The sequence below is a fragment of the Euleptes europaea genome, chromosome 9, assembly GCF_029931775.1.
Source record: "Euleptes europaea isolate rEulEur1 chromosome 9, rEulEur1.hap1, whole genome shotgun sequence".
NCBI lineage: Eukaryota > Metazoa > Chordata > Lepidosauria > Squamata > Sphaerodactylidae > Euleptes > Euleptes europaea.
In genome coordinates this window covers 1608884-1628397 of record NC_079320.1, presented here as the reverse complement: position 1 = coordinate 1628397, position 19514 = coordinate 1608884, and the positions used below count along the sequence as shown (strand labels likewise).

The following is a 19514-nucleotide window of genomic DNA, read 5'->3' as shown; positions in this document are numbered from 1 at the left end:
ATTATGAGAAGACAGGAGTCACTGGAAAAGACAATAATAAAGTTGAAGGCAGCAGGAAAAGAGGAAGACCAACTAGAGATGGATTGACTCTATAAAGAAAGCCACAGCCTTCAATTTGCAAGACCTGAGCAAGGCTGTCAAAGATAGTATATTTTGGAGGACGTTGATTCATAGGGTTGCCATGAGTCGGAAGTGACTTGACGGCACTTAATACACACACGTCCCATTTAGGAGCACTGCCACATATGGCCAATTTCGTGTGTGAGAGAGGAACAGGCTAAAGAGTTTTTAATTTGGCGAGTCAGACTTTAAGAGAGCTGGTGTGGTACAGGTTGAGTATCCCTTATCCAGACTGCTTGGGACCAGAAGTGGTCCATATTTCGGATCTTTCTGTATACTGGAATATTTTGGAATTTTTACATATACATAATGACATATCTTGGGGATGGGACCCAAATTAATTTATGTTTTATATACACTTTATACACATAGTCTGAGTGTAATTTTAAACAATATTTTAAATAATGTTGTGTACATTGAACCATCAGAAAGCAAAGGTATAACTGTCTCACCAGAATACCTGTATCAGCTGTTAAACAAGAGCAACAACAAAGTAACAACGGCAGGCTTATGGTCTCTACCTACAACACAGGGTACGCTATGTTTTATTTTTTGTGGGGGCGAGAGGAAACATTGAAAGCCAGCAGCACAGATCTGCCTGCATTTCGGCTCAAAGGGTCCCATTTTTGGGTCAGTCTGGATATGGGATGTCCGGATAAGGGACACTCTACCTGTATAGTGTTTAGAGGGTCAGACCAGGACCTGGGAGAACTAGGTCTGAATCCCCGCTATGCTGTGGAAACTCACTGGGTGGCCTTGGTCCAGCCTGAGTAGAAAAGACTGATTTTGATGGACCAAGGGTCTGATTCAGTGTCAGGTGGCTGCTTGTGTTCAAGTGTTCCCTTAGTGCAGAATTCAGAATTTGGTACGTCGGGTGATCCGCTTGTGCCAATAAAACCCCAGCTATGGTTGACTAACCTTTTACACGAGCCACTTCCCGAGAACAGTGCACTGAGCATTCAGCCAGGAGGTCCCTTCCCAGAAAGCCCCGGGCTCCCCGTTAGCGTCTCAGAGAAAGCCCCCTCTGCTGTGTCAATATTGATTCCTATCCCCACCCCGCACGTGTCTGCCAGAGCTGGATCAGAAAATAAACAGCTTGTAAAAGGTCCCTGCAAAGGTAGAAATAATGAATGAAAAGCTGTGCTCTGGATCCGGGAGACACATTCCTCTCTGGCAATTTTTGATCTCGCCATATGCCTTTTGAAGTCCAGATTCATTACTTGCAGCTATAAAAAGAGAAAACCCGCAGGTCTGAAGTTCAAACTGAAACACTGCGTGGCCACGGAGACACCTGCTCCACAGAGGTGGGGCAGGAACGGTGCCTCGAGGCATGGGGCAGCTGCAGAGGGACGGCCCCCAACGCCCACGCTGCCGCCCCCCCCCCCCAGTAATGAAGGCTGCATTTTGGAAAGTCTTTATTGGGATTCTCTAGATTGGTCACACATGAGAAAGGAACAGGCCAAGTCAGTCCCACCCAAGGAAGAGGATGCTCTTGCATTGAACAAAAACGCACCATCTTCTCGGTCTTGTGCTCTCAGAAGCTTGAATGGAGTGTAGAGGTGGGTTTGTACTGAGGAGACCCAGGATCAAATCCTGCTCTGTCTCATAGCTTCCACAGAAATGGAGAACGATCCCCCTGAAGAAGCTTGTGCAAAACGCGTAGGGGTTCACAGGATTTATTAAAATATCATTCTCTTGCCCCAGTTATTGTGGGTGTTCTTGCCTTCATTTTTTTTTTGGCTCGCCCCCTTTTTTTCCTTGCAGATGATCATTCCCCCTTATTTGGTTAGGAGTGTAAAGGAGACGGGAGGAGATGCTCTACTGGCGTCTCACCTTCCAGATTTCTGACATTCCAGAATTTACCTTTGCTTTCAGTCTTGAGGGAGCTCAGGGGACAGATGAGGCAGCAAAGATCATGACATTCTGGTTTCTCCCTGAAGTTTTTCCTCTGTTCTGTGTGTCAATAAAGGAGCATTTCTGGAGTTTGGACAAGACGGAGAACAAAGTGGCCCCCCAGCTGGTCCTCCAGGTGTGGGACAACGACAAGTTTTCTTTTGATGACTACCTGGGTGAGTGGAGGGCCTTCCTGTGTTGTGCATCTTGATGGAGGGGGTGCAAATGTTCCCCCTTCAGCTCCAATAACGTTCTGCTGGTGGGTCGTCGCCTGCTGTAGAATGTATTTATTTATTTTATTATATTTTAACCCGCTTTCCTCCCGGCCGAAACCGGGCTCAGAGCAGCTAACAATCACTGGTCCAGTCAACATTATACATAAGATTTCAATAAAAGCATAACACAGTTAAACAAATCAGTAAAATGTAACAATTTCGGATGTTGGAATTGTTATATAAACCAAATAACAAATACAGCACGCTGGCTATATAACGAAAATTAATCTTGTTTACACAAAATGTGTTAAATAACACCAAGTCAATGACAATGAAAATACAGCTGAACTAGTTCCAAGAATAAACAAATAATGTACAATTTACAAAGCAGAAACCAAGTTCAGGAGTCCAGGTCTTCCGTAACAGACAATGGTAGACAGGGCAGCCCCACACCCAGGGTGGTGGGGACACAACCTGGAGTCAAGACGGATGAAGCTTTGCTGTCTAAATTATATCCAGAATCTCCATCTGATTGATCTTAGTAGTGCACTACTATCTTGATTCTTACTGATGATCCACTTTTTTCTTTTTACCTGAGATTGACCTGCTATTGGAACATTGTCCTGCAATTGGATTGTTTAAGAAGAGAAAATTGTATGTTACGGAAGACCTGGACTCCTGAACTTGGTTTCTGCTTTGTTAATTGCACATTATTTGTTTATTCTTGGAGCTAGTTCAGCTGTATTTTCATTGTCATTGACTTGGTGTTATTTAACACATTTTGTGTAAACAAGATTAATTTTCGTTGTATAGCCAGCGTGCTGTATTTGTTATTTGGATGATTTCGTATTACAGCACAGGTGTACCTTTGGAATTGTTATATATGCAGCATGCACAATATTGTAGTGCGCACCTCTATTTTTACATGGCGTTGGCTACTTTCCATATTGGCGTTAGAAGCGCTATACAGCTCAATAGTCGAGTGAACACAGCAGACTCAGCACGTATAAATAAGTGCTCTTTATTCACAGTGACAGAGTGCTCCGCTTGGCATCCACAATCCACAACCCACGCTATATACAAGCTCTGTACAACATATATACATTTCTGGCCCTGACCAGCAGCCAATCAACAGTTAGCTGCCCAGTGGTCAGATCTCACCCTGCTTAAACCAGTTCAGTCCAGCTTTACTGCTAAGTCATAAGCAGTCACGTGACACCAGCTGTCATCTGGCTGTCACTCAGATGACAGCCATCTACTTGCTCGCTATGAGCAGTCTGAAATTCCAACATTCCATTCATCCGTCATTGAGGCTGACTGCAGTGACAAGCAACGTGTAGTGGATAGCAGACAGACCATGTCACATTTGAGTTCTTTCAGCACCTTTGGGTGTGTGTGCTGTCTAGAACTATGAGGCTTGTTAGTTTTCAGTTTGCATAGTGGCCCTTGACCTTCATCTCAGACACTCTTCCTCTAAAACAACAGCTCCCGCGCATACACACACACTTGCTAAGTGATGTACCATTTCGGTTAGTGTGCGTGCCAGGGCTGCCCATGGGATGCATGTCCAGCAGACCACCCTCTGATCTGGGGTGATTCTCTGTGTGCTGCCCATCTTGCTCTGTTGGCAGACCCTGCTAACTGCTCTTTAGGTGGCCTCCATCCTGTTGGCCGCCCACCCATGAAACAGGTTCAAGCAGAGCCCTTTGTGCTTTTTGTTAAAGCTAACACAGGTACACGAGGAAGGTGAACAGACTGTTCTTCTTTGTGGTCTCTGCGCATCACGCTGGAGGCCTTTCCAAGCTCTGCTGACCAAAATTCTTTAACGTGGTGGTGCTCTGAACTGAGCCAGGGGCTGGCTGCCTGCAGCCCAGCAGGTTCTCTCCCACCACTCAGCCCCAGCCCCTCCCTCTGTTTGGATTGCTACAACACCGAGAGCCCCCAAACAAGCCATATCCCATACTTTTTGTCTGCAAATTATGCAGTGACTTTGGTCACCTGCGGTGAGCAAGGATTTCCTCCAGGTGACCTGAACAACGTTTCTGAAAGTTGGTTTTTCTTTTTCATTTGAGCCACAAATGATTAACAGGTGGGTAGCAGGAGACTGAGCAGATCTGTTTGTAAGGCTGTTTGTTTTTATTTATTGAAAATATTTATTAGCCACCTTTCTTCCTTATGGAGCTCAAGGTGGCTTACAAATGTAGATAAAACATAAAATAAAGTACATTAAAACAAAAACAAAAGTCACTACTTTATAAAACTTTGTACCAATCAGGGTCACAATGCCCTGACCTGGATGGCCCAGGCTAGCCTGATCTCGTCAGATCTCAGAAGCCAAGCAGGGTTGACCTCGGTTAGTACTTGGATGGGAGACCACCAAGGAAGTCCAGGGTTTCTAGGCAGAGGCAGGCAATGTCAAACCACCTCTGATCATCTCTTGCCTTGAAAACCCTCTGGGGTCAGCTGCGACTTGATGGCACTCTCCCCTACCACCTGTGGGAGGAGGGAGGACACTCTATGCTGGTCTTCTTTCACACAAAGATAGCTGTCCCCAAACGCAGACCTCCTGTTTGTGGACCTTTGCTTCAACTGTATACAGGTCCATCCAGCCAAGTGACCGTGGTTGCCTTCATCCAGTCAACCTGCTTAGTTTGTACTTCAGCGTGGTGTAGTGGTTAAGAGTGATGGTTTGGAGTGGTGGACTGGAGTGCTGGAGAACCGGGTTTGATTCCCCACTCCTCCACATGAGCGGCAGATGCTAATTTGGTGAATTGGGTTGGTTTCCCCACTCCTACACATGAAGCCAGCTGGGTGACCTTGGGCTAGTCACACTCTCTCAGCCCCACCTACCTCACAGGGTGTCCATTATGGGGCAGGGAAGGGAAGGTGATTGTAAGCCGGTTTGATTCTTCCTTAAGTGGTAGAGAAAGTCGGCATATAAAAAACAACTCCTTCTTCTTCTTCTTCCTCCTCCTCCTCTGCAGGCTCAATCCAGCTGGATCTCAACAGCATGCTGAAGCCTGCCAAGACAGCTGAGAAATGCTCCTTGGACATGCTGGATGACCCAGCGAGACTCGTCTCTCTCTTTGAGCAGAAGACTGTGAAGGGCTGGTGGCCGTGCGTGGCAGAAGAGGGCAAGAAAAAGATAATTGCGGTGGGTCTCTGGAGGCAAAGCCCTTGGCCGTGGAGAGGTGGGGTCGGGGGCCGGTTGGGTGGATCCAGCCATGAAGTAACTTCATCTCTTCCCCAGAAGGTGTATGCAGAAAGAATTGCCCATCCTTTTTCTTGTAAGGGGAATGGCTTTCGAAAGACAAAAAAAACCCTCTACATTTGGCAGTTACTCTTTCAGGCACCCTGTCCGTGCCCAAGTGCATGAGCCCCAGGAGTGGCAGATCCCATGGGCACAGGCCAAATGCTTAAGGTGGGGACTTGGCAGAAAAAATCCTGCAGCCTAGCCTGATCTCTCCAGGATCAGAGGAGCCTATTCTATTAGGTGCCATGGCACACAGACAGGATGGTTCTGCTGCAGTTGTCTTGTTTGTGGGCTTCCTAGAGGCACCTGGTTGGCCACTGTGTGAACAGACTGCTGGACTTGATGGGCCTTGGACTGATCCAGCAGGGCTTTTGTTATGTTCTTAAACCAAATCTCACCCTCCCATGGTGATGATGTGTCTAAACCGGAGAGTTTAGAAAAATTATCAGTGGCCAACCAGGTGCCTCTAGGAAGCCCACAAACAAGACGACTGCATCAGCATTACCCTGCCTGTGTTCCAATGCATCTCGTATAGTAGGCCTGCTCCACTGACACTGGAAGGAATAGGTGTGGATCATGACTAGTATCTATTTTGACTAGTAGCCCTGGATAGCCCTCTCCTCCATAAACATGTCCACTCCCCTCTTAAAGCCTTCCAAGTTGGCAGCCATCACCACAACCTGGTGATGGCTGCCAATTTAACTATGTGTTGTGTGAAGAAAGACTTCCTTTTATCAGTTTTAAATCGCTCACCCTCCAGCTTCAGCAGATGACTCCATGTTCTGGTATGATGAGAGAGTTCCACAATTTAACTATGCATTGTGTGTTTCTTCCTGGGCCTACACACCACCCCCAGTGACTGCACAAAGCTGAGAACCCCCTTAACGATTCTTTTCCTCAGTCAGTGTTTGGGCCTTTCCATTGCTGTCCTCCTGCACATCTCATGCTCTTCTGTCTTATGCAGGGGAAGCTGGAAATGACCCTGGAGATTGTCAATGAGCAGGAATGGGATGAGAGGCCGGCTGGGCTGGGTCGGGACGAACCGAACATGAACCCCAAGCTGGAAGACCCCAAGTAAGAGCATATTGGGCAGCCGTAGCGTGTCCCGTTGACTCCAAAGTGCTCATCTGAACTCTCCATCTGTCCCTGGGCAAACAAGTAGAAGCCAGTGAAACGGGCTCTGGTGGAAACGGCACAGCTCCGGAGACGGCTTCATTCACCAACGGTCCAGCAGCACCTTAGAGACCAACAAGATTTTCAAAGTATGAGCTTTTGAGAGTCAAAGCTCCCTTCGTCAGACACCACTCTTCAAAGCTCATACCCCCAAAATCTTGTTGGCCTCTAAGGTGCTACTGGACTCAAATCTAGCTCTTCTATTGTAGTCCAGCATGGCTCCCCTCTAAAACCGTCCTCATGGAAGGCTGCCTGTCCTGGGTGTTCGCAGCGCCTCTCATTTGCTGCTCGTGCAGACCACGGCAAAGAGTTTGTGGTTGCTGGCTGGTTCAAGGGAGGGTCTCTTGTACGCTCTCTAAGTGTGCTTAGGACTTTGGGAGAAGAGCGCTGAGAGGAAGCCGTCATGGGGGCCCCTGGCTGCCACTGCACCGCTTATCCTGGGGTTGTTGGGATTCCTTCTCAGCCCCAGCCTGTTTTACCTGCTGCAACCAGGGTTCTAGGGGGGGCTAAAGAGCACGCCAGATAAATTCGCCTGGGAGAAAAAACCGCTTCCCTATCATTTCAGCTGTATGGTCACAGAGGCCCGGGCTCTATTGATTTAAAAAATTTCTGTCCCACCTTTCCACATCGCCCACGCTGTCAGGACTTGGGTTTGTCAGGCATTCTTTCCCACCAGAAGGCAAAGAGGTTTCTGCCCTCCTTCGGTCAATCCTGGTCTGTTGTGTCCAAAGGCACAGAACCGCTTGGGGATGTCTAGCATCCAGTCTCCTCATGGTCCTTTGTGGTTGCAGGCGCCCGGAGACCTCTTTCTTGTGGTTTACCTCTCCGTACAAGACTCTGAAGTACATCCTGTGGAGGAGATTCAAGTGGGTCTTCCTCATTGTCCTCCTCCTCTTCATTCTTCTGCTGTTCCTGGGGATCTTCATCTACGCCTTCCCGGTAAGAATCAGCAGCAATTGTCTGGGTGATGAAATAGCCACAGTTTAATTATGTAATGTATTCGTTGGCTTCATTTATACCCTACCTTTCTACCCAGTGGGAATCTAAAGCGGCTTACCTTGGTCTCCTGTCCTCCATGTTATCCTCAAAACAACCCTGTGAGGTAGGGACGGCTGAGATTGTGTGACTGGCTCATGGTCACTCAACAAGCTTCTGTGGCTGAGTGGAAATGCTTGCAAAGCAAAATTTGGTGATTGAGGAACGTGACCTGCTAGCCAGTGGCGGGGAGCCAACGTGTTCTGGGTTGTCTGAGCACTGTGGCTGCTGATTAGGAGCATAAGCTCAAAATGTGGTCAGAGTCCCCAAGGGGGAGGGTAGAGGTGGGGGGTTCAGGCACAAAAAACTCTATGGCTATTTATTTTGAGAAAACGGCCTTCTGTCAACACACGGATGACTGCTTTGTTCCTCTAGGTACTGAGTGCGGAAAGCGGGGGGCGGAAGATGCCCTCCAAAACCGCATCCTGCAGAGCCACCCTAAAGTGGCTTGAAAGGAGGCAGAACCTTCTAGCATGATAGTTCAACATTAGGATTGGAGCCGAAGTGCCTGAAGGAGAGAGCTGCAGGATGGAAAGTTGTCCCATCATCGTGCCAAGTATATGGAAGATTATCCTGGAAAATCTGTTAAGCTTTAATCGCTTAAATATGGAGCAGGATAGTTTATAGGGATTCATACAGATCCGGCGTTTATTATCGGAGCTTGCAGTGAGCATCCCGCCCCCCCCCCACCATTCTGGTGCACGGAAGTTGGGGGGGGGGAAGCAACTGCAGCCTCGTTAATCAGGTTGGGAGTGTTTCCACCACCACCACTCCTAATTTAAATTCCATTTGCAAAAGTCAGGCTGATTCCTATCCAAATCCCAGCCGTCCAGCTCAGTACGGGATGAGGCTCCCAGGCGCTCATTTAAGGTGCTGAAATAATTCATGCTGTGTGTTCGATATATTATCTCCTGCAAGCTCTGGCCTGATAAGGAAAGCCCTCTGCTTTTGTTTGTCCCACACGTAACAAATTCTGTTGGGGCTGTCTGAGCGAGAAGGAAGTGGCCGGGTGAGGCGCCCACGAGGTGGCAAAGGCTCTTGGGGGGGGGGAGATTTCTTGCATACTTTGGTGCCCCACATAGCACTGTGGTCCGTCCCCCCCGCATGATCATTCCCCTGTCACCCCAAGCACCTTAGTTGGCCAAGAATTCACCCCCAGATTGTTAATGGCTGGAATCATCCAGTCTGTCTCAAATGATGAGCTTTCCAGGCCAGCCCAACGAGGCAAAGCAGCCAGACGGCAGAAACCATGAGGCTGAGCTCCGGCAAGCAAGCGTGCGCCGTTGCTGGAATGAATCAGTTTAGGTGAGTGGCTGGTAGGGAGATTTCCCAGGAGAGGCCGGAGTGATTCCCAGCATGGGGATTATTATATATGCGTAGGTTACACACAAGGCTGGAGACAGAGTTCCAGCAGCAACCACTTTATTCAGTTAACAGGGAAGAGAGAACAGACTTAACTGTAAAACACCCCTACTTATATACAGTTCCCAACCATCTGGAGCCACCACCACCCCAGTCCGTGCTTGGACAGCCGAAGTCCACCGTCCAGTAGGAGAAACAGACGGTGGAGCCTGGAGCAGAGCCTCAAGCTCAACACAGTTCAGCACAGCTGAGTTCAACAGTTCAGCAGTTCAATACTTCAGTAGTTCAGCATAGTCCTTGCACCAGCTAGATACATTACAGGGAGGCAATAAAAGGAGGGCTTCTCACATGGGCTAGGAACATGGTGGACCACCATAGGTTCTTTCAGGTGGGCAGCCACGTTGGTCTGCACTAGAAGTACAAAATTCAAGTCACTAGCGCCTTAGAGACCCCCAAATATCTGACAAAGGGAGCTTTAAGAAGAATCACAGAATCATAGAGTTGGAAGGGACCACCAGGGTCATCTAGTCCAACTAGGGTTGCCAACTGCCAGGGAGTAGCAGGAGATCTCCTGCTAATTCAACTGATCTCCAGCCGATAGAGATCAGATCACCTGGAGAAAAATGGCCGCTTTGGCCATTGGACTCTATGGCCTTGAAGTCCCTCCCCTCCCCAAACCCCGCCCTCCTCAGGCTCCGCCCCAAAAATCTCCTGCCTGTTGCGAAGAGGGACCTGGCAACCCTATTATGAACAGGGTGTCTGAACAATTATGAACACGGATCTAGTGGATCCATCTCTTAGAAGCCACTGATCATCCAGGTACTTGTATCAGTCTTGGTGAGGGAGACTCCGGCCTTTGATGCACGGCTGTTTCCCTCACGGTCACCCCTTCGACAAATTCGGGTCTTTGTGTTGATTATGCAGGCCATTTCCGACTGTCAGAAGTCGCCTCGATCTCCCCCTGCATTTCTCCACATTTTGCCCTCCTCGTTTTCAGGAACCTGTTTTATCTCGAATTTGAAAACGCAGGCAAAATGCGAGGAAAGGCAGGGGGAGAGGGAGGCAACCTCTGACGGTCAGAAACGCAACACATAATCCAAACAAAGACGTGACGTCGTCGGAGGGGTGACCGCGAGGGAAACAGCTGTGCATAAAAGGCCTCCGGGTCCTTTAGGTGACTATTTGCTTTACAGTTTTGTGGCTGTCAACAAAACGTTTGAATAGCCATGCTTCAACTATTTGTCTCTCCCTAGACCAGGTTTACATGGAACTACCGTATTTTTCGCTCCATAAGACGCACCTTTTTCCTTCTCAAAAGTGAGGGGAAATGTGGGTGCGTCTTATAAAGCGAATGTGCGCACAGAGCCGGCTGGGCGCGCTGGGAGGCAGCTGGGGAAAGCTGCCTCGCGCCGTTCCAGCGCGCCCAGCCCGCTCTGTGCGCTTGCTCGCCTCCCAGCTGGGAAGCGGAGGGGGGGCGGCTTGGCGCGCCCGCCCGCCTCCTCCCCGCCCGCTCTGAGCGCTTGGCGCGCCTCTCCTGCCCGGCTCCTCCCAGCTCGCTCTGAGCTCTTGGAGCGCCCGCCCGCCTCCTCCCCGCCCGCTCTGAGCGCTTGGCGCGCCCGCTCCCTGCCCGCGTTTTTAGAGGAGGAAAACAAGATTTTTTCTTGTTTTCCTCCTCTAAAAACTAGGTGCGTCTTATGGAGCGGTGCGTCCTATGGAGCGAAAAATACGGTAGAAAATTTGCACGGACTTGTCGCCTGGGGTGATTTTCCCCCCTGGCTCTTTTGATGGTGGAATGAACCCTGAAGCCATCCAGGCAAACCAGAAGTGAAATTTTGCTCAGCATATGGGAGGATGGGTCTCTGACTCATACTTCTGAACAGCGGTGGAGGCATTTCAGGGAACTTCTCGGCTTTCATTTATTTGGATGGTTCTCCCTCCTGCCCTGTCCTCCCAGTTTTGGGGTTGCTGACTTGAATGTCTCACCCTGGAATTGGGCTCTTTTTGCTGTTCTGTTACATATTACTCTTTGGCAGTAATGCTGGTTGGTGGCGAAAAGCAAGAAAATTAGTGTGGCTTTGAGGAAGAGGGATCCCCCTGAATGCAGAGAGCCTTGGCAGGGCCCCGAGAAACAATTTGGTGTTTTGCTGCTGAATGACTGCAGATGGAAAATTAGAAAATGTGGGGTTATTTAGCGTTATTGCAATCCAGTAGCTCACTGGCCTGGTGTGGGGGAGGGGGGACAAGATGCAGTCTGGCCCACCTAGGGTTGCCAAGTGCCCGGTGGTGGCGGGTAAAATCCCGCAGATCCACCGGGCTGCCCGCCAGCCAGCTGATGCTGAAAGTGACGCGGACACTCTGGCAATCTTCAATAAAGCTCTATGGAAACCATAGAATTTTAGCCAAGATCGCTAGAGGATCCACGTCGCTTTCGGGTAAACCTGGAAGTGTGCACGCATCGCACGCTGCAGCCACAGCCTGGCAAGCCTAGACCCACCCACCAGGTGTGGCAGCCCCCGGGGGCTTGATAACCCCAGTGGCTTTGTTGCCTTCCTGGGGGTGCAAAAATGGGGGTGGGGGTAGTTATCAAGGACATGGCAGACTGCAGTCCACGACTTGGTTGAGCAAGTCCATGAAAGCCATGGCTGCCGGGACAGAGACGCACCGATGAGAAGGCCAGACTGAAGCCCTGTGTTCAGAGCAGTTGTCTGGCGAAGAGGGGTTGACGTGCTGGGCCTGGGCCCCCTGGGCCTGCTGGCTCATCTTCAGCCGGGGCAAATCCCGGTCTCAGGGTGTGAAGGGCTCCAGGCTAGATGTCCTCCACTGGCTACCTCCACAGACATGTGCACATGCGCGCGCACACACACACTCCCACAGAGGGATGGACATGAAATGCCCTGAGGGGAACAACTTTCTCCATGCCACTGTGGAGATAGACCTCCACCAGCGGGGCAGCCTCAGGTGGCCTGGAGAAAATCACCTGCTGAGTCCGGAGCGCTGCTGTGTCGCTTCTGTGGGGCAGCCCTTAACTTGTGCAACAGCCCCAGGCAGGAATCTCTCGCTGCAAATCCCCTCTGCCTTTTGCTGCTTGCTTTCTGGCCTGGGTGATTAAGCCTTGTTGGCTTTCCTCTTTCTGCCAGATGGAAGAATCCCTCTCAGCCCTGCCCTCCAGACAAACCTTACAAAATAACAGCCACACTATTGTGGAGGAAGCCCCCTGAAAGATAAATGGTGGGAAATTAATTAGGAGGTTATAATGTTCCATCGAGGGGGCTTGCTAATGGGGTGTGAGGCCGTGCTTCAGTTTGCACCGGTTTGGTTTATGGGGCTTTTTGGAGGCCTGGCTGCTCACCCAACCTGGAAGCCGGCCTGGAAGCCGGTGCAAATGCCCGGGGATTCTGCTGCTGGGGGCCGCACTTCCCGCTCCCCCCTCTGGTTCTCCTGCCAAAGCTGCTTTGTAACACACACATGTACAAGCCCCACTACCAAGTTGTTGCTCTCAGCTTGTCCCAATTAAATTGACAGTGTTTGGAAGGAAACTGCCTGCTTGCTCAGCCTCTGTCACACGCAATGTGGGTTTGGAATTAGGGTTGCCAACTCTGTGTTGGGAAATTCCTGGAGATTTGGAGGTGGAACCTGGGGAGGGGAGGCTTTGGGGAAGGGAGGGACCTCAGAGGAGTATAATGCTATAGAGCCCACCCTCTGAAGCTGCCATTTCCTCCAGGGGAACTGAACCCTGTTGTCTGGAAATCAGTTGTAATTCTGGGAGATGAACACATGAAGCTGCCTTCTACTGAATCAGACCCTTCCTTGGTCCATCAAAGTCTGTATTGCCTACTCAGACCTGCAGCAGATCTCCAGGGTCTCAGGCAGGAGTCTTTCACATCACCTACTTGCCTAGTCCCTTTCACTGGAGATGCCGGGGATTGAGCCTGGGACTTTCTGCATGCCAAGCCGATGCTCTGCCACTGAGCCACAGCCCCTCCCCCAAAAAAACCCCTGGCCCAGTCCAGATGTTGGCAACCCTATTTGAAATGCAGCTCTTTCCAAATAGCAGAAACATACACATGAACGTGATTTGATTGTGAGCTTCACGAGGAGCATTTTCTTTCTCTTATGTGACTGATCCCCTTTGGGAGTGGGAGTGGGAGAGAAAGAGGGAGGGGGTAGATCTGAACCCATGAGCCCTCAGTGCCATCCGGGTCCCTTGCTCTTGTCTGAGGCTTGAAATAACCTTCTGGCCTCTACTAAGGCGGTCAAGAAAACAGCAGAGAGGCATTTTGTAAGGTCGCAAAATGTTGGAGGGGTTCTTTGCATTGAAACAAGAGCCCCTTTGAGCTGCTGAGGACAAGATGTCTCTAGAGTCTGCACTTACTTGTCCCCTTCATGCATGGGGGGAAAGGGGGGTAATTATAGGCAAACCTGTTCTCCAGGCTTCTGGGTACCTGCCTCTAGAGAGCTGCTCTCTCTCTTAGAGCCGTACCACACATAGCTTTGGGGGGGGGGTTGTGACTGGGTCACGGCATGTAGCCTCCCAATGTAATAGCATGTGTGGGAAGACAGTGGCCCGGGCTGTTTCCCGGATCAAAAGACCAATGGCACTTTAGAGACCAACAAGAGTTTTCCCCGTGAGGGAGCTGTGGCTCTCTAAAGCTTTGACTCTCCAAAGGACCAAAAATCTTGTTGGTCTCGAAGGTGCTACTGGACTCAAACCCAGTTGAAAATTTAGAGTCTCCGTTTATTCTCTCTCTCTGTTTCTGAGCAACTATTTAATATATCAAAGTTGCTTTGGATCAGGACATCTCGGCTAGTTTCTTCCAAATTGGAGGTATCTGGTACTTTAGCCATTCGGTTGCTCATGGAATTCAATTGCTTGGTGCTGCATGTCTGTTCCTCTTCAGATCCATTAGGCTTATTTCTAGGACGTAAAATAGCAAATGTATAATAAATCTGAGCACAAAGGGCCACCAGAAAGGCCATCATCACTCAGCAGCGTTTGGTTTTCCACTCTGGTGAGCGTGCCATTCTTCTTTGCGTTAAGGGTCTAGAACCGAGTCTCCGTTTATTCTCCGTAGGCTGGTCCATAAAACACAGGGATCCTGGCAGTCTTCCTCAACTTGTTCACTCAACACAAAGGTTGAGGCAACTACAATTCCTGTACAAACGTAACTCAAAATTCCCCAAAGGGTCATGCAACAGAAGGTCATTACAAGTCATATTTAAAAACAGCCTTACATATTAAAATCACAAAATAAATCAATAAATAAAGTCCAGTCTCTCCAAATGTCTTCAGAGCTTTTGGTCATGAAGTTTTAATGCCAGTGAAATAAATGTTGTGACTGTTTTTGCAGTTTTCTTATCAGACTCTGGTGTCACAATTCAGTCGGGGGTTGCACCTACACATGACTGGATCTTGTGCTCTTGTGGTCCTATAGTAGCCATTGACAATTGGATTGTCTTGTCTATGCAGGAGGATCTGGTTGCAAATGATAGTTACAGCACAGTGGCTCAGTGGTAGAGGATCTGCTTGGAATGCAGTTAAAAGGACCAGGTAGCAGAGGTGATGTGAAAGACCTCTCTCTGCCTGAGACCCTGAAGAGCCGCTGCCAGTCTGAGTAGACAGGACTGACCTTGATGGACCAAGGGTCTGATTAAGTATAGGGCAGCTTCATGTATTCAGGGAGGGGCTGTGACTCAGTGGAAGAGCCTCTGTGTGGCATGAGGAGGTCCCAGGTTCAATCCCCGGCACCTCCAGTTTAAAGAACCAGGCAGGAGGCGAGGAGAAAGGCCTCCGCCTGAGATCCTGGAGAGCTGCTGCCAGTCTGAGTAGGCAGTACTGACCTAGCTGGACCGAGGGACTGATTCAGTATAAGGCAGCTTCCTGGGTGTGATGTCACTAGGAGCAGGATGAGGCCTCCACCGTGCATAGCAGAAGGTCCTGGGTTCAGTCCCTGGCGCCTCCACTTAAAAGGAGCAGGCAGGAGGTGATGTGAAAGACCTCCACCTGAGACCTTGGAGAGCTGCTGCCAAATTGTGTAGGTAGTACTGACCTTGCTGGACCGATGGTCTGATTCAGGATAGGTCAGCATCATGTATTCAGGGAGGGGCAGTGGCTCAGTGGAAGAGCCTCCACCTTGCATAGCAGAATGTCCCAGGTTCAGTCCCCAGAATCTCCACTTAAAAGGACCAGGCAGGAGGTGATGTAAAAGACCTCTGCTTGAGACCCTGGAGAGCAGCTGCCAGTCTGAGCAGACAATACTGATCTTGATGGACCAGTGGTCTGGTTCAGTAGAAGGCAGCTTCATGTACATTCACAGCAAGAGCACAAGATCCAAAGGATGCAGCCTCTGACACCCTGAGAAAAGTGTTGGCACATCTGATTGTCTGAATTTGCTCTTAATCCATTGGCTGTCCTTTTCCTCCCTTCCCTGCAGAACTACGCAGCTATGAAACTCGTGAAGCCCTTCAGCTGAGCCAGCACCCACCCGAGCCATAAGTGGCACCAGAAGAGCCAGGCCCGCCTGTCGTGCCCGCTGCACAGTGCCTTCCCACAGAGGTGACCCGTCCTCCCACAACTCTAGTGCAACGTGGAAAAGCAATGGTTGTGCTTCCTTGCAGAAGGTCTGCCCTCATCGGCCCTCCATACCCTATCAAATGTTGCTCAGGTGACCCGGCTGAATTGGTGTACCAAACCCGGACTTCCCTTTCCACCTTCTTCTCCATGTTCAGGCTTGGCTGTTGGCTTGCCACCAACGGTTGACGGTTGACTCTCGCAAAGTGTAAAGTGGGCCTGGCGGAGGGAGAACATTTGACGCTGCCATCCACACGCCATTCCTTCTTTGGACCTCAGCAGGGGGTCCTTGTTCTATGCATAGAAGCCCTTGACAGCTGCAAGCCTTGCATTGTGAGGAAGGGGTGTAGATCGCCCCCCTCTTTAGAATCTTTCTCTCCCCCAATTGGAATTCCATTGCATAACTCCAGTCACGGAGTTTGGAAAGGATGCAAAACAAGGATGGGGGAGAATGCATTTTCTCTGATGGAATTTGCTATGCATGAGATCTAAAAAGAAACAAAATGTTCCCCCCTCTTCTGTTTTGGCCATATGCAAATCTGTGTAAGTACCTAAGTGCAATCAAGTTGCCTCTGACTTCTGGCAGCCCCAGTAAGCGGCTTTCAGGGCAAGTGAGAAGCAGAGGGGGTTTGCCGTTGCCTTCCTCTGCAGAGTCTTCCTTGGTGGTCTTCCATCCAAGTACCAACCCTGCTTAGTTTCTGAGATCTGATGAGATCAGGCTATTCTGTGCTGTCTTCCCTCCCAAATTCATGTGGAGCAAGTCATTTAGAGCTTGTGTGATCAGTTGACTAACGTTTCTTTAATTAGGAGACAGCCCCACGAATACCAGTCATTCAGTTTGTCCCTTGGCACTTGTGGGCAACCCAGTAAATGTTGCTTTGCCCAGATTCAGCATTTCTCTACGCACTCAGCTGTTCCCCCACCCCCGGTGCCTCCTTTGCCAAAGGGGTTGCTTGCATCAGCCTTCATTCTGCCTCCAGAAATGGGTGCTGAGGACCATCTATCGAAGGACAAGCTTCCTCCCTCCTGAGAGAACAAGCCAACGTTCAGTTTTGTATCTGGCAATATTCAAGAGCTCTTTTGTGGGACTGAGTTTTGCTGCAAGTGAGACAAACCAGAAGCCGGGACCAAAGCCATTTCAGAGCTGCCCTGGCTCTTGGAAAGGGAGGCGGCTGGGAGTTTTCCATATCACCTGTCTAGGTTTTCGAAGCAATATTGCAGTTGCAGTGTGGTTACCAATGAAATGCTATTAAACCTTCTGAATGCCGGTGGTGTTTTATTTTCCAGAGTGGGGGGAGGAAAAGGGTTACAACTCCCCCCCCAGCCAATATGTGGAGAGCGAAAGCATCTGATTCTGTTTACAAGGGAAGCAAACAGGCATTTATGGGGCTTTGCCCTCCTGTCTCCACTGTGTGGGTCTCTAGGTGAACATATATGGGGGGTGACATTGGTCCATGTGTTTCAGTATTGCTTATTTTGTCATGGATAGCCCTGCTGCTCCAGTACCAGCTTCTCTTCTTGCTTTCCCACACCTCATGCCCTTGACCCCTTCCCATCAGATCCTTGTTTTGCAAGGCCTTTTGCAAGTTCCTCACTGAAAATATGAAACCACACGATATTTGTATCTCTCCTCCCCCAGATTAGCTTTATCCCCAAAGCTCCTGATGGGTGGCAGCCGACGCCGGAACATACCACCATAAAAGGTCATAAAATGAAGTTTTTGAAACCTTGGCAGACAATTATTATGTGGCAGCGATAGGGAAGAATTTTCAAAAGGGGCCCAAAGGAAAGGTGGGGTGGAGGAAGTGGACGAGGAGGGAGGCCAAAACAGACGCTGAAATGGTGGGTGGGAGGAGGAGCTAGGCTTTGGAAGCTAATTGGGCCACACCCACTTGCTCAGAATTTGTCCTTTAAATCTTTGGCAGAAGTGTGAGGAAAAGCAGCGACCCCCTTCCCCATGTCCATGTCCATGGTCCCTTGATTTCTCATCACCTCCCACCTGGCCCTTTCAACTGGAGATGCCGGGGATTGAACCTGGGACCTTTTGCACGCCAAGCAGACGCTTGGCCACTGAACCCCAGCCCCTCCTGTCAGAACTTTCCCACTTTGGAACTTCAGTGCTTATTACCGTAGTAGCTGACTGAACCCGGCTTCCTCTGAAGTTAGGGCTTAGCTCATAATTAGCTGTGCTCCCATTTCAGTCTTTTCCTGCCCTGTAGATGCCCTTTTGTTTGTTGGTGGTGGTGAAGCACATCTAGTAGCAGCTGCACTGAAGAGAGCAGCATGTAGGCACCAGGCCTCCAGGAACTGAAATTGCTCTGGGCTTCTGATTCACTCACTCACTCACTCACTCACTCATTAATTTGCCTTTCTAGCTGCAGCACTGCCTTTGCTGACTGGTATCACACAACAAACAACAGCACAAACTGCTCAATGAACATCATGAGAAGGATGCTAAATGGTAACATCAAAGAAATCAGAATCAGTCCTTGTAAATGAAAATAATAAACTCAAGTAGAAGTGGCAACAACCTTGTTTATAATTGCACTTCTACTTAATTATTTTCGTTTATACAGACTGATTCTGATTTCTTTGATGTTACCTTTTAGCGTCCTTCTCATGATGTTCATTGAGCAGCTTGTGCTGTTGTCTGCTGACCGGTAAGCTTGAAGAAAAAAGGGCCCGAGGGGCTCTGGTGAGGAGGTGGGCTGCAGAGCTCTCCAGGGTGACTCGCAAGGCAGTCGGTGGCCTGCAGGTCTCACGTTTCCAAGGAAGAGGGGCTGTGGCTCAGTGGAAGAACCTCTGCGTGGCATGCAGGAAGTCCCCGGTTCAATCCTCGGCATCTCCAGTTTAAAGAAACAGGCCTGGGAAATCTTGCCCGACATTAGCAGTGGGAGACCCAGGCGTTTCTGGTTTCGGACGTGCCGATGTCCGGTTTGTGCCTCTGTATCCCGGTGAGCAGAGGCTGCGCTTCGCAGACGGTTTGGGGCATGGTCTGTGCTGCTACCTGCCAGCAAAGCCCTTCCGTGGTTCGCTTAGGACAATCCCACCTGTCTCTCTAGCATGCCAAATTGAGCTGCTAATTGTGAAAAATTCTGACCTGGGAGAATAAATCCGAATATTTGCAGGCGCAGTTGGGTTAGAGGGATTTGTTTTAATCCCCCCCCCCCCGGTTTTGTTTCAGAAAGTGTGCTTGCCTGAGAGGGGCGGGGGGCGGGGGACACAGAAGGCAGGCACAAAAGAGCCAGGCCTCCAGTGTTCTCGCGTGTGCGTAAAAGTTAATTACAGAATGTTCCACTGCTTGCAAAGGTTTGTGATGCTTGTTTTTATATTATTTCCTTGGTCTTTAACTCTCTGTCATGTATAATTGAAGGGTGGAATTATGAAGTGTGCGGGCTGCCCTTAGGGGAGGCCTTAACAACATACCTTTGTGTTTCGGGCTGGTGTCGGCTTGGTCTGGCGAGCCGGAGGACCACGGGGATTAGGCGCTGGCGGGCTGCCATGCCACAAGCGGACTGAACTCTCGTAACCCCCGGTAGCAGACTCCTTGGACTTTGTGCATCTGGGGTAAAAATAAGAGTCCTGAAATAGTTTGGATGGGTTTTAAATTAATTGCTGGAACCCGTGAGCTCCAAACCCAGGCACGGGCACATTTTACCAAAGCCGCTTGGGGGGCAGGCATGGGATAGAGAGGCTGCCGTGTGCCACCCGGAGGCTGGGCTCCCCCTCCCCTCCCCGTCCTGGCATGCTTGTTGGTTTAACACCAGTTAATGGGGCCTGCGGTTGGTTTCCCCTCGTCATTAGTCGATGACAGAACGGAAATGTCCTCTGTGCAGCTTCTGCACAGAGCTTGGAGACGGGCCGCATGTGCCCAGCTTCGCTTAGGTGCAGCAAG

The 19514-nt window shown here is 49.9% G+C and overlaps 1 protein-coding gene across 1 annotated transcript in view; it reads left to right on the top strand.

Annotated features, from left to right (window-relative positions):
- DYSF (dysferlin) overlaps positions 1-15584 on the top strand; it is a 178296-nt gene extending 162712 nt beyond the window's left edge. Inside the window, exons 50-54 of the mRNA XM_056855187.1 lie at positions 2090-2189; positions 5213-5382; positions 6446-6555; positions 7446-7593; positions 15483-15584. Coding sequence (XP_056711165.1) covers positions 2090-2189; positions 5213-5382; positions 6446-6555; positions 7446-7593; positions 15483-15521 — 567 coding nt within the window. The 3' untranslated portion in view covers positions 15522-15584. The remainder of the gene's footprint in view (positions 1-2089; positions 2190-5212; positions 5383-6445; positions 6556-7445; positions 7594-15482) is intronic.
- The last annotated feature ends 3930 nt before the right edge of the window (positions 15585-19514 follow it).